This window comes from Phoca vitulina, unplaced genomic scaffold, assembly GCF_004348235.1.
Source record: "Phoca vitulina isolate PV1807 unplaced genomic scaffold, GSC_HSeal_1.0 scaffold116, whole genome shotgun sequence".
NCBI lineage: Eukaryota > Metazoa > Chordata > Mammalia > Carnivora > Phocidae > Phoca > Phoca vitulina.
The window spans coordinates 739,664-754,133 of NW_022589819.1; the positions used below are offsets into that span (position 1 = coordinate 739,664).

The 14,470-nt window shown below is 44.4% G+C and overlaps 1 protein-coding gene across 1 annotated transcript in view; it reads left to right on the top strand.

Annotated features, from left to right (window-relative positions):
- The window catches only part of LOC116628248 (butyrophilin-like protein 1), a 77,663-nt gene that overhangs the window by 12,741 nt on the left and 50,452 nt on the right, over positions 1-14,470 (top strand). The window contains exon 3 of the mRNA XM_032398465.1: positions 11,923-12,299. Coding sequence (XP_032254356.1) covers positions 11,923-12,299 — 377 coding nt within the window. The remainder of the gene's footprint in view (positions 1-11,922; positions 12,300-14,470) is intronic.

A 14,470-nucleotide genomic window follows, 5' to 3' on the forward strand; every position in this document is an offset into this window, starting at 1 on the left:
TGTCAAAAAAAAAAAAAAAATATTAAAAAAAAAAAAAAAAAAAAAAACAAAGACAGTAACAAGAGACAAAGAAAGACATTACATAATACAAAGGGATCAATCCAACAAGAGGACATAACAATTCTAAATATCTACTCACCCAACAGTGAAGCACCTAAATACATAAAGCAAATATTAACAGACATAAGGAGGCAAAGTGATGTAACACAACAATAGTAGGGGACTTTAATCCCCCACATACATCAATGGATAGATCATCAAGGCAGAAAATCAATAAGGAAATAGTGTCTTTGAATGACAAATTAGACCAGGTGGACATAACAGATGTATAGAGAATTGTCCAGCCCACAACAACAGGATACACAGTATTTTGAAGCACATATGCAACATTGTCTAGAACATATCACTTGTTAGGGCACAAAATAAGCCTTAATTAATTTAAAAAGATTGAAAGTGGGGCACCTGAGTGCCTCAGTCTGTTGTTTCCAACTCGTGATTTTGGCCCAAGTCATGATCTCAGGGTCGTTATATTGAGTCCCGTTTTAGCTCTGCACTGGGCAAGGAGTCTGCCTGGGATTCTCTGTCTCCCTCTCTATCTGTTTTGCCCCCCACCCCTCCCTGCTCATGCACTTTCTCTCTAAAAATAGTAAAATAAAATAAAATAAAATAAAATAAAATAATGATTGAAAGTATTCCATGCAAGTTTTTTTTGACTCTAAATGTATGAAACTAGAATTTAGTCACAAGAAAAAAACTGGAAAACAAAGAAACTTGTGGAAGCAAAACAACGTGATACACAACAACTAGTGGGTCAAGAAAGAAATCAAAGAAGAAAAAAATACATGGAAACAAATGAAAATAAAAACACAATAGTAAAAATCTTTGAAACAGGGAAAACTGTTCAGTGAGAAAATTGACGGATACAGGCCTACCTCAAGAAACAAGAAAAAGGGCGCCTGAGTGGCTCAGTCAGTTAAACGGCTGCCTTTGGCCCGGGTCATGATCCCAGGGTCCTGGGATGGAGACCCGCATGGGGCTTCCTGCTTGGCGGGGAGCCTGCTTCTCCCTTTCCTGCTCCCCTTGCTTGTGCTCGCGCTCTCTCTCTCTCTCTCTCTGTCAAATAAATAAATAAAATCTTAAAAAAAAAAGAAACAGGAAAAAGCTCTCATAATCCAACCATTCACATAAAGGAACTAGATAAAGAAGTACACATGAAGCTCAAGGTGACTAGAAGGAAGGAATTAATAAAGATCAAAGCAGAAATAAATGGCATAGACTAAAAATCCATGAAACCAAGAGCTGGTTCTCTGAAGAGATACACAAAAATTGAAAAGTCTGTTAGCCAGACTCCTCAAGAAAAAAAGAGAAAGGACCCAAATAAGTAACATCAGAAATGAGAGAGGAGAAGAAACACCTGACAGCACAGAATGCAGAGAACTATGAGAGAACACTATGACAAGCTCTATGCCAACAAGTTGGGACAACCTAGAAGAGATGGATAAATGCCTAGAAACATGCAACCTTCCAAAACAGAACCAGGAAGAAATAGAAAATTTAAACGGACCTATTACAATTGAAATTGAAATAGTAATAAAAAAAACTACCAAAAAAACAAGAGTCCAGGACAGGTAGCTTCACGGGTGAATTTTACCAAACATTTACAGAAGAGTTATCAACTACTCTCCTCAAATTATTCCAAATAACAGAAGAGGAAGGAAGCTCCAAATAAATTCTATGAGGGCAAAATTAATCTGATATTGAAACCAGGGAAAACCATCATAAAAAAGAACACTACAGGCCAATATCCCACATGAACATAGATGCAAAATCCTCAACAAAATATTAGCAAACCACATTTAAGAATACATTAAAAGGACCATTCACCATTATGAAGTGGAATTTATTTTGGGGATGCAAGGATAGTTCAATATTTGCAAGTCAATCAATGTGATAAATTTCATCCACAAAATGAAGGAAGACATTGTATGATCATGTCAATAGATGTAGAAAAAAACTCATTTGACAAAATTGAACATCCATTTATTCTCTTATTTTTAAAATGATTTTATTTATTTATTTGACAGAGAGAGAGAGAGAGAAAGTACAAGCAGGGAGAGTGGGAGAGGGAGAAGCAGACTCCCCACTGAGCAGGGAGCCCGATTTGGGGCTCCATCCCAGGTGTCTGGGATCACGACCTGAGTCGAAGGCAGAGGCTTAACTGACTGAGCCATCCAGGTGCCCCTCGAAATCCATTTTGATAAAAACCCTCAATGAAGTGGGTTTAGAGGGATTGTACCTCAACATAACAAAGACCATCTATAAGAAACCCACAAATAACATCTTAATGGAGAAAAATTGAGAGGTTTTCCTCTCAGTTCAGGAATAAGACAAGGATGATCACTCTCTCCACTTTTATTCAACAGAATACTGAAAGTCCTGGTTACAGCAATCAGACAAGAAAAAGAAATTAGAGGCATCCATATAGTTAAAAAAGAAGTTAAACTGTCACTATTTGCAGATGACATGATAGTATATGTAGAAAACTCTAACAACTCCACCAAAAAACTACTAGAAATAAGAAATGAATTCAGTAAAGTTGCAGGATACAAAATTAATACCCACAATTCAGTAGTGTTTCTATTATACTAATAACAAGTAGCAGAAAGAGAAATTAAGAAAACAATTCCATTTACAATTGCACCAAAAAGACTAAAATACCTAGGAATAAACTTAACCAAAGAAGTGAAAGACCTGTACTCTGAAAGCTACAATATACTGATGAAAGAAATCTAAGATGACAGAAACTAATGGAAAGATATGCCATGCTAGTGGATTGGAAGCATTAATATTGTTAAAATGTCTATACCTACTGCCCAAAGCAGTCTACAGATTCAAGGCAATCCCTATAAAAATACCCATAGCATTTTTCTCAAACCTAGAACAAACAATACTAAAATTTTTATGGCACCACCAAAGAACCTGAATAGCCAAAGAATTCTTGAAAAAGAACAAAGCTGGAGGTATCACAATTTTAGATCTCAAGATATACTACAACATTGTAGTAATGAAAACAGTACAATACTTTCAAAAACATGGACACATAGGTTAATGGGAGAGAATAGAAAGCACAGAAATAAACTCACAAATCTGTGGTAAGTGAATCTATGACAAAGGAGGCAAGAACATACAATGGGGAAAAGACAGTCTCTTCCAAAAAAGATGCTGGGAAAAGTGGGCAGCTGCATATAAATGAATGTGCATCTGGATCACTTTGTAGCACTGTACACAAGAATAAAGTCAAAGTGGATTAAAGACCTAAATATGAGACCTGAAAGCATAAAACTCGTAGAAGAAAATATAGCAGGGTACCTGGGTGGCTCAGTCAGTTAAGTCTGCCTTTGGCTCACGTCATGATCTCAGGGTCCTGGGATCGAGTCCTGCATAGGACTCTCTGCTTTGTGGGAAGTCTGCTTCTCCCTCTCCCTCAGCCCCTCCTCCTTCACTTGTGCTCTGTCTCTGCTTTCTCTCTCTCTCAAGTAAATAAATAAAAAAAGAAAACATAGAGAATAATTTCTCTAACATCAGCCATAGGAACATATTTCTAGATATGTCTCCTCAGACAAGGGATAGGGTAAGAAATACAAACTTTTGGGAATACATGAAAATAAAATGCTTTTGCAGAGTGAAGGAAACCATCAACAAAACAAAAGGTAACCTAGTGATTGGGAGAAGATAAATCCCATAAGGTGTTAATATCCATGATATAAAAAGAACCTATACAAGTCAAACCCCCCAAACCCTCAGTCAATCCAATTAACCAATGGGCAGAGGACCTAAACAGATATTTACCAAAGAAGACATATAGATCACCAGTAGTCACATGAAAAGATGCTCAACATCACTCATCGTCAGGGAAATACAAATCAAAACCACAATGAGATACCACCTCACACATGTTAGAATGGCCAAAACCAACACGACAAGAAGTAAGAAGTGTTGGTGAGGATAAGGAGAAAAAGGAACCATTGTACACTGGTGATGGGATTGTAAACTGGTACAGCCAGTGTGGAAAACACTATGGAGGTTTCTCAAAAAATTAACAATAGAAAGAGCATGTGATCCAATAATATTGATGTGGGGCCAGTGAGCAAACAGGCAAGAAATAATTCTCAAAATGTTTTTGGTGCAAAAAGATGCTTTTATTTTAGCACAGGAAAGGGACCCATGGGCAGAAAGAGTTGCGTGGGTATTGTGAGGTGCAACTGATTATATATTACTTATTTAGTGGTGGTTATGAATAGTGTTAAGTCTCTAAGGAATTTGGAAGCAAGTCTTCCAGGACCTTGAGGGGCTAGCTGCTGTTAAGATAAGGTTATTTACTACTGTCTAGTAAAACATTAGTCCTGAAACCCTTCAGATGTATATCAGTGGGCCATATGTTTGAAGGATGATTGCTAGCATATATCTTGGGGGAGTGTTTATCACAGGGCAGCAACACTAACAAGAACAAAGCTATAGTGGTAAAACATGAAAGGAAGTCCTTGAGGGAGCTGTAGGAGTGTTACCATCTGTAAACCTGGAGACTACAGGTTGCAGCAAAGTCCAGCCTTTGTTCTGTTTTCTCTCATCAGGTATTCACCCAAAGGAAATGATAACACTAATTTGAAAAGACATATGCACCGCTATGTGTACTGCAGCATTATTTACAATAGCCAAGATGTGGAAGCAACCTAAGAGTCCACTGATAGATGAATGGATAAGGAGGAGGAGGTATATACCCAATGGAATGTTATGTATGCAACCAGGAAAAAGGATGGGATCCTGCTGTTTGTGACAACATGGATGGACCTAGAAGGTATTATGCTAAGTGAAAGAAGTCAGACTGGGGAAGACAAATATCATATGATTTTACTCATATGTGGAATCTAAAACACCAAACAAATGAATAAACAACAAACAAAAAGCAGAATCAGATCTATAAACACAGAAAACAAACCCATGGTTGCCAGAAGGGAGGTGGGGTGGGGGGTGGGGCAAAATGGATGAAGAGTGTGGGAGATAGGCTCCCAGTTAGATGGTAGGTGCATGTGTGGTGGGCATAGCATAATGTTTAACTTGTGGAAGCACTATGTTGTACACCTGAAACAAATGTATCATTGTCAAGTATACTCAAATAAAAAAAATTCATAAAAAATTTAAAATAAATTAAGCTTTATTAAATGTTTTTAATAAGTGGGTTTAATCCTTTCCACCAACTGGCACATTATAAAATCACAATTCATTTTATCTTAGCCCTAGTTTTATGGCTTTCATATTTCTCTGGAACTGCTTCAAAAGCACTGGAAGCAACTAAATATCAGAGAGGGGGACAAACCATAAAAGACTCTTAACTAAGGGAAACAAACTGAGGATTGCTGGAGGGGAGAGGAGTGGGGGGAAGAGGTAATAGGGTGATGGGCATTAAGGGTAGCACTTGAAGTAATGAGCACTGGGTGTTATATGCAATTGATGAATCACTAAACTACCTCTGAAATAATACACCATATGTCAATAATTGAATTAGAATAAAGAGGTATTATATGGCTGTTAAAGTAGAAAGTATAATATTAACTCGATTAGCATCAGAATAATTTATATTTCAAGCAAGAAAAGTCATTCATGGTCAGTGAACAGTGTTTGTAGATACAGCAGCCGGAACGTGAGCCTGATGAGCTGGGGGATGCAGTGAGGTTTGCTGTTTGGTGTCCTTCCTACAGTGTCTTCAGATGTCCTTCCAGTGTCCTTCAGGAAAATCTTGCCTGTGCTTTGTCATTCCTTCCTCTCCCCTCTCAACATGGGATCCAAGGCCCGGCATTCAGGGGAAACAAGCTTTCGGGCCATATCATCTGCATCATTGCTGGGTCCAAGGTCCCCTTCCTGGTCCTCTTTCACCCTGAGTTGTGTGGAGTTGGGGGCTGGGCTCGGCTTGAGGACTGGGGTGTGAGGGATGTGGGGGGCTGTGTCCCTGCAGCTCCAGGTGTCCCTCTTCGAGGAAGTTCCTGGATGAAAGGTTACTAGACCGCAGGGCTCACATCTTCCTTCATTTCTGTTTGCATGTGTGAGAATGATGCTTCATGAATACAACTTGTGTAGCTTAGTTCCTGGCACTTAGGAGATACTCAATAAAATTTGACTTTCTTCCCTTTTTTTTTATAGGAGAATTTTTTAAAAAAAGATTTTATTTATTTAATTGACAGAGAGAGAAAGAGCTCAAGTAGGCAGAGAGGCAGGCAGAGGGAGAGGGAAAAGCAGGCTTCCTGCTGAGCAGGGAGCCTGATGCGGGACTGGATCCCAGGACCCTGGGATCATGACCTGAGCCGAAGGCAGACACTTAACTGACTGAGCCACCCAGACGCCCATGCCCTGTGTCTTTTAAAATATACCCCTAATGTCTCTCAGGCCTTGAGGAATCTCCCTGTGGGGTAGGGTGTGTGTGGGGGATGGATCTGGATTCCCCCAATATTCCTGAGTCTAAGTGGATATTGGCAGAATGGATGTTTGGGGATGACAACATGGGATGTGTTCAGATATATCCAGAAGTCCTGGTTCTGCCCAGAGTTTCAATATCTCAGTCCAGACGTCCTGGCAGAAACCAATCACTCCCATGCATCAATGGGTCTGTCAGTCCTTGCTTCATGAAAATAAATATAGTGGATCATTCAGAACAATTGAGAATGAACACAGGCTGGGAGAGGTTTTGCTGGGAGTGTGGTTGTGAAACTGAGAGATTTGGTTTCCTCACCTGTAGAATGAAGACAGTAATGACAGGAAGCTGGCAGAAGTGTGGCCACGAAGCGCTGGCCCAGACTAGTGTCTTAACACCAGTCACACAGGAACACCTGAGCACTGGGCAGGCTTGAGGGAGCAAACATAGGTAAGGTGGTTAAATCTGAGTTTCTATTCTGGTGATGCTTCAGTGTTGCATATATGTTTGGGGTAGGAAGAAAAAAAGAGCAGAGAAGATGGTGGAGGTGTTGTATCCACCCAGGGGCTGACTTGTTTAGGTCAGAGTTAACAGTCTTCCTGTTTCTCAGTGGACTGAAGTGTTTTCCAAATTTGGACAGGGCTGAGTAGCCAATGTGCTGCTGAAGTGAGTCCTCTGCACATGACCTCAAGCAAAGTTTCCTGAGTGTTTACTGTGTGCTAGACACGTGAACAGAGCACACAGTGCCTCCCTTTGTGGATGCCACAGACATTCCACAAAAGACTGCATGTCAGGGCTGTGGAGGAGAACAGGGTGCCACTAAAACCGCAGTAAGCACGTGTATGGGGCACATATGGGGATGAGCAGGTTGGTGAAGGCCCCTCTGAGGAAGATAACGTTAGGCAAGATTGGAATGGTAACCAGTTTGAGGGATGAGAGAGAGAGAGAGAGAGAAGCATTCAGTGGCTTGTGAGATGGCCCAAAGCTGGGAAGCTCTGTGTACTGGAGAAACTCTCCCAGGCCAGTGAGCGACCAACTGGGTAAGTGATGGATGATGTTAGAGACAAAGACAGGGCCTGAGACTATAGACAAGAGGTTTAACAGGGGTATCCCTTGAAGGGATGAGGAGAGCTGACATAAGATGACTTGAGATGACCTTGGAGGGAAAATGAACTTGAGGAGGTGAGGCTGGAGGTGGCAGGGGACACTCATGGGGAAGCAGGGACACCCTGCTTGGATCAGGGAGGAAATAAGGATGTATTGTAGGTAGAAGCTGACAGTGAATATGGATTTGAGAAACTCTTGAACTTTCTACTACGTTGGAAGTAGACTAAGAATGTGGAGTGTGAGGAATGTGCTTCAAGTTTCTGGCAGACATAACTGGGTGAATGCAGGTGTCCTTTACTGAGATGGGGAACTGCAGGAAGGGAAGGGCTAGAGAAGAAGCCTCCATGGTTTTCCTTCAGAGACCGTGGAGTCCACATTTCCCGTTGCACACTGCGGCCTGGCAGGGAGGGGCTGAATGGTGTACCCAGGCCATGCGTGATAGTAAAGTACTAAGAAGCCACACAGCACTGTGCATTTGCTTCTGCAGGGACAGGTTCCTGGAGCTGGTCCTGAAAGATCCTGATGCCCAGTATTAAACTGTCCGTTGCCAGGTTGTGGGATGATGTGGTTGGTCTCCTGCTGAAGAAAAGCAAAGCAGCTATGCTGGTGGCTCCACAAAGGCTCTTGCACCTGTGATATACCCACAGACATGGTATCATCTTAGTAGCGAACAGTCAGGCAACCTGAAGAGTAGTAGTTGTTCAATAAAGGATTGCTGAGTCTGTGTCTTGTGTGTCCTCCGCAGAGTGGGTCAGTGTACCTGTCCCTGCCCTGTTTCATGGCTCTGATCATGCTGTTTCCTTCCTGATAACTAGGGTGTACCGTCCAGAGGGCAGAGCAGAGCCTGCTGCGATTTCTTGTTGTAAGCTTTCACTTTCAAATGGTGGAAGGAGTCAGCACAAGGTGGATTCTTCTGTCTGGGAGTGCTGAGTGCCCCAGGTCCCTGTTTCGGGACAGGCCCCTGCAACCTGTCTCAGGCTCTGCTTCTCTGCTCTCCTGGGAACCACCTGCCTCTCAGACAAGAGGAGCCTGTAGCACCAGGGTTGGATCTGGAAGCAGGGTGTGGGGCTCGAGCAGCGAACTGCAGGTGCAATTTCTGAGAGCAGATTTGGGGTCGGCTGAGATCTTGCACTGCTAAGTTAGAGACACTTATGAAGTCCCAGGTTTTCAAGCAGGTGAGCGGGTTCTGAAGACACTTACTGGACAAGAGGAGGAAAGCTGGGAGCAGCTGGCTGGGAGGAGGAGGCTGAGATTGTGGTGGGGCTGGGGTGGGGGTGCTGGATAATAATGAGGCTCTGAGAGGACCCGGGACAACTACAGTGAGGGCTGCACTTTATTCACTTATTTAATGACATTTCTGTAGCATTCCTAGGACCAGGCACTGTTCTAATGACATGCACTGACTCTCCATACATAAATTCATAAGATTCTCCTTTACCTTGGGGTATAACTTATACTTACTATCCCCATTTTGCAGATGAGGAACTGAGGCAGAGCAGGTCAAGAAACTTGCCTGAGAAAGTCACACAGAAAGTGGCTGAGAGTGGAGGAGACATCAGCAGTCAACCTCAGTTTCTTTCTTTCCCAGGACCATTGGCTGCCCCCCATGTATAAGTAGTTTGAAGCCCTTTTTCTGACCAGGACTCATTTTATCCTCTGCCACTCTGTCTCTCTGGGATCCTTTATCCTGAGGCAGCAATTCCTCAAGGATAGAGAGGATGAGGATTATTAACCCATCATGGATAATTGACTGGGCATTGGCTGTGTGGAAGGCCAGGTCCTTTGTCCCAAGCAGCAAAGGGCTGGGGGGAGGGGCATGAAATTCAGGTGAACTCAATAAGCAAAAGACCTGAGGACAGGGTGCATGTGGTGGAGCCACGGTGTCCTTGAGGTGGACCAAGTCTGACTCTCATGCTTCTTAGTGATTCCCTGGTCATAATTCGGGGGCAGCAGAGGAACAGCACGCAGGAGCTGGTGTGTCCTTCACCTTGTGACCCCTGGAGGGTCTGAGTGTGCTGTGACTCATGCAGACATGCAAGAGGCCCCGGTGCTGAGGCAGGAAGGTTCCGGTCCTGTGGGCAGAGCAGGCTGGGAAAGTTTCCAAAGGGCTGGGAAGGATTTCTTGGTATCAGGGTTGTGGAGGCTCCCACCCCACCAGCATAATGGGCAGTAGGAAAGGCTCTGCTCCTGCTGGGGACCGTTGCCAGCCCTGAGCCTTGCTGTCTGCTCTGAGGCCCAGAGCTGTGGGCTGGCCCTGCCTCCTCTCTGGAGGTGTTCACCTGCCTCCTGCCCTGTGTCTCCCCAGCTCTGAGGAAATGAAGGATTGCTGCAGGGACTCTTTGCTCTCTCATCTCCCCTCCCTGCTTCTCCTCTTCCAGCTGCCTGCTGGGGGGTCTGCAGGTGAGTGTGTCCCCTCCCCCTTCCTGTGTCTCCCTGGGGTGGGTGAGAGCCCCTGGGAGCTCTGCTGGTGTCTCCATCAGGACGGATGGCTTTTTTTTTTTAAAGATTTTATTCATTTATTTATTAGAGAGCGAGCGAGAAACAGCATGAGAGGGGAGAGGGTCAGAGGGAGAAGCAGGCTCCCCGCCGAGCCGGGAGGTCGATGTGGGACTCGATCCCAGGACTCCGGGATCATGACTGAGCCTAAGGCAGTTGCTTAACCAACTGAGCCACCCAGGCGCCCAGGACGGATGGCTTTTGGTGGAGGCCCTGGCTCTAGAGAGATTCTGGTGATCTTCCAACTGCTAATTATAATTAAACTTTTAAGAAGAGTTCCTAAGCCATAAAATAAAGACACGGGATCATGACAGTTGTCTAACAATGAGTTTATGTCTTATAAAGTAAAAACTATGGAAAGTGTGAAAATGAATTTCCCCTCATTTCTTGTTTCCTGGCTCTATTGGTATCTAACCACTTATTCTGTGATTAATTCATTACATGCACAGATACTGACAGGGTGTCCAATGTGTGTTAGGTGCTACTCTATGTACAAAATGAGAGAGTATCTGTCTTCACACAGCTCATTCTGGCAGGAGACAGGGAGCAGTAAATACCACAACCCCATATGATCTACGTCTGTTAGAGGAATGGAGAGCATGGGACAAGGAAGTAGAGCAGGGTGTGGAAGTGAGGGGTGCAGGAGGGCTGTGGGCAGGCTCCACAAGGTGCTCCATAAGGTGGTCAGTGTAGGCAGTGAGATGGGAATGAAATTTGGTGGAGGTGGTGTGTCATCCTGTGAGGATCCCCCTGGATTGAGGCTTTCTATCATGCGGAGCAGCCAGAGCAAAGCCGGCAGTGTGCCTGGGTGTTCAAGGAGCCAAGGAGGTAAGTGTTGCCTAGAGCAGAGTAAGCGAGAGGGAGAGAAGCAAGCATTGGGGGTCAGAGAGCAGTGTGTGTGGGGGGGTGTCATCCCTATAGGGCCCGTGGGCCACGTGGGAGAACTGTGGAGCCATTGTAGGGCTTTGAGCAGAGGAGGGACATGGTTTTGCTTACAGGTTGAGAGAGAATAGTTGGGGAGAGAATGGTCACAGGGAGCCTAGTCACTGTCATCCCGCAGGTGAGACATATAGTGACTCACCTGAAGTTGAGTAGCACAGGAGGTGAGAAGTCACTCTTCTGAGGTCCAGCTGGGGTCTTTCTGCAGAAGTGTCCTGTCGTGACATGTCCATCAGTTCTCAGAAGACCAAGGCCTGTGAGGGGTGTGCCACTGAAGTGAACCTTCCTTTGTAACAAGTAGTGATTTGGGTCCTGTGATTGATGGAGTGGGGGCAGGTTTTAACAGAAATAGCTGTGGGCTCTAGTTATTAGTGCACATGTAATTCAGCAGAGTACTAAGATATGGGGACAAATATTTAACTTAGGAGCAGCTCTGGGTAAGTTCCTGAGTGTGGCTGAAGAAGCAGAGAGTTCCCACCTAGGCCACAGGTTCTTTTTGGTCAGTTTTCAGTCCTGTCCTAAGAGGAGGCAGGTTAGAGCTATGGATGTCAGACTGTGGTCCCTGGAATATTTGTAACAGAATCCCTACCACCCCTAGAAATACACATTCTTAGACCCACCCCAAAACTGCTGAACCAGATGTTCTGGGGCTGGAGCCCAGCAGTCTGTGTTTCTCAAGCCTTCCTGGTGATTGTGATGCTCATGGAAGGTTAGAACCACTGAGTTAGAGAGTCCTTCATGGAAGACCTGGAGCCAGGAGCACAGGCTGCTGAGGGAGTCTCTTTGACATCATTGCTGGGTCTCTAAGTTGTTAAAGCACAACCTTGCCCTGATTCAGAGTGGTCACAGCCAAGTCCCTCAGATCAGGGCCTCCCACCTGACAGTGTGTTCCCTGCCCCTGTCCTTCATCTCTCCAGCTTTCTCACTCCTACGTCTGTGTCTACAGAGGAGTTCGTGGTGATTGGCTCCTCGGACCCCATTGTGGCAGTGCTGGGTAGGAACATCATGCTGCCATGTCGTGTGTTCCCGGCCATGAATGTGGAGAACATGGAGCTGCGGTGGTTCCACTCAAATTTCACAGAAGCTGTGTTCATCTATCAAAACCAGCAGGAGCAGAGAGAGGAGCAGTTGGCCCAGTACACAGGGCGGACCTCACTGGTGAAGGACTTCCTCACCCGGGGGGAGGCTGCTGTGTACATCCACGATGTCCAGGCTTTTGACAACGGGCTGTATACCTGTTTTTTCAGAAAGGGAAGCTTCTATGAGGAGGCTGGTTTGGAACTGAAGGTGGCAGGTGGGTTGCTGATCTATATTTAGACACCTGCAGTATTGGAATTGGGAGCAACCTCAGGGTCTAAGTAAATATGCCCTCAATTTATAGATGAGGGAAAGGAGGGTCTTTCACTCATTCATTTATTCAGTACAGATATATGGAACCCCTAGTACGTGCGAGCTACTGTTCTCTGCACCCGGATACATCAGTGTAACAAACAAAAATCACTGCCCTGCAGAGTTTATATTCTAGAGACAATAAATAAACAGATAGGTGACAGACGATGTTAGATGGTGGTAAGTAGTGATTTAGCTAAATAAATATTTTGGCGGTGAGAGTTCCAAGCAGAGGAACACCCATGTGAGACACCTGAGGTAGGAGTGTGGCAGGTGAGTCTGGGCAGAGAGGGAGGCCACATGGTTGGTGATGGAGGTGAATGGGAGGGTGGTGAGAGGTGACTATCCAGAATAAAGAGGTGTTCCTGGTCCAGGTGCACAGAGAAGAGATTGATCAGGAAAAGTCCATGAGGAGCGCACACTTGAGCAGGCATTTGAGTGAACCAGTGTTCTGAAATAGCCTTCTGGTTGATGGATCTATGTGGGGCATAGATAGCATGGTGATTGTGGTATGAGCAGTTAACCAAATAGTCCTGGAGCTGGAGCATGTCCTTCATGATGGGTACAGATGGTGGGATTGGGGAGGAAGTGGACAGGAGTTTTGTTTGGGGGGTGGTGGTGATACCAGACCATCAAAGGCTTCGTGTGCTGTGTTGTGCAGTTTGGATGCAGAGCCGAGGGAATTTTAAACAGAGCGGTGGAGGGAGGTGTGTGTGGGCAGGTTTCCTTTGGCAGCTTTATGGAGGGTGTATGGAAGGTGAGCAAGACTGGAGGCCTGGATGTAGTTATGGGGTAGAGAGGATGGCCACCTGAATTCGTGTAGTGGCAGTGGGGTGGGAAAGGAGCTCTCCAGCATCAGAGAGTTTTGGAAAGTAGACCCAGCTGCGTGAGGACATTTGGGGACCAGGAGAGTTTGGAGGAGTGGAGAGAAGGGACAGCAGAGACTCAGTTTTTTTTTGGCAGTTGGTTGTTTAGTAGTAGAAATATTGATACTATGTGTAAGTTGCCAATTGCTGTCATAATGTTGTGTAACACAGACATAGAAATCTCAGTGGCCTATAGCAACAAGCGTGTATTTAATTTGGGCATAAAGGGAGTTCAGCTCATCTGGGGTGTATTCAGCTAATCTTAACAGGGCTTACTCATACATCTTCGGTCATGTAGGGGAAATATAATTAAAAACATGATCTTCCAACCTAGAAATCCTCTTCTCAAAGATAGTAGGAAAAGAAATCCTTTTTATTATTAAATTTGCATTAACTAGAATGTGATGTGCATCGCAGAGATTCTATCAAGAAATGCAAAGACAGAAGAAATCTCATCTTTTCCATAGCCATGCAGACACAACTCATTCCATACATGTTCTCAGGATCAGCAGTTATGAGCCCTCAAGTAGGTGGACTTGCCAGCACCTTTTGTCCTAGACGGTGCACCCTCTATTTACTTGGAAATTGGGGTGACCATCTATGTTAGCTAATTGGCTTTATTCCGAGGAAAACCAAATTCTCCTACCTTAAAAATAAAAAAAAATATTTCCAGTGTAGTTAACATACAGAGTTATATTCATTTCAAGAGTGCAATATAGTGATTCAACATTCCACATATTAGTGGAATTTCAACAGAAACTCTGCAGGCTAGAATGGAGTAGTGTGATATATTCAAAGTGCTGAAAGGACAAAAATCCAGAGCCAAGAATACTCTATCCAGCAAGGGGATCATTCAGAATAGAAGGAGAGATGAAGAGTTTCCCAGACAAACCAAAGTTAAAGCAGTTTATTTTTACAAATTCTCCCATCTTCATGACAGGAGGTGGTCTTACATGTGGATCCTGGTGCCCACTGAGGTTAGGCTCCTACCCTGGCACAGGAAGGGGAAGAGAGAGGTGCTGTCCTCCTTGTTGTGAACACTTCAAAGAGAGGGCTCCCAGGTCCTTGAGAAAGACATTCCTGGATCACAAAGCTGGCAAAAGGCCTATCTGTTTTTTTTTTCCCCCCAAAGGGCTTATATACATTTCAAAGAGGGGAGAAAACACCCACAATCACAAGTTTCCTCAAGTAAATGCTATAAGAAAAGGAT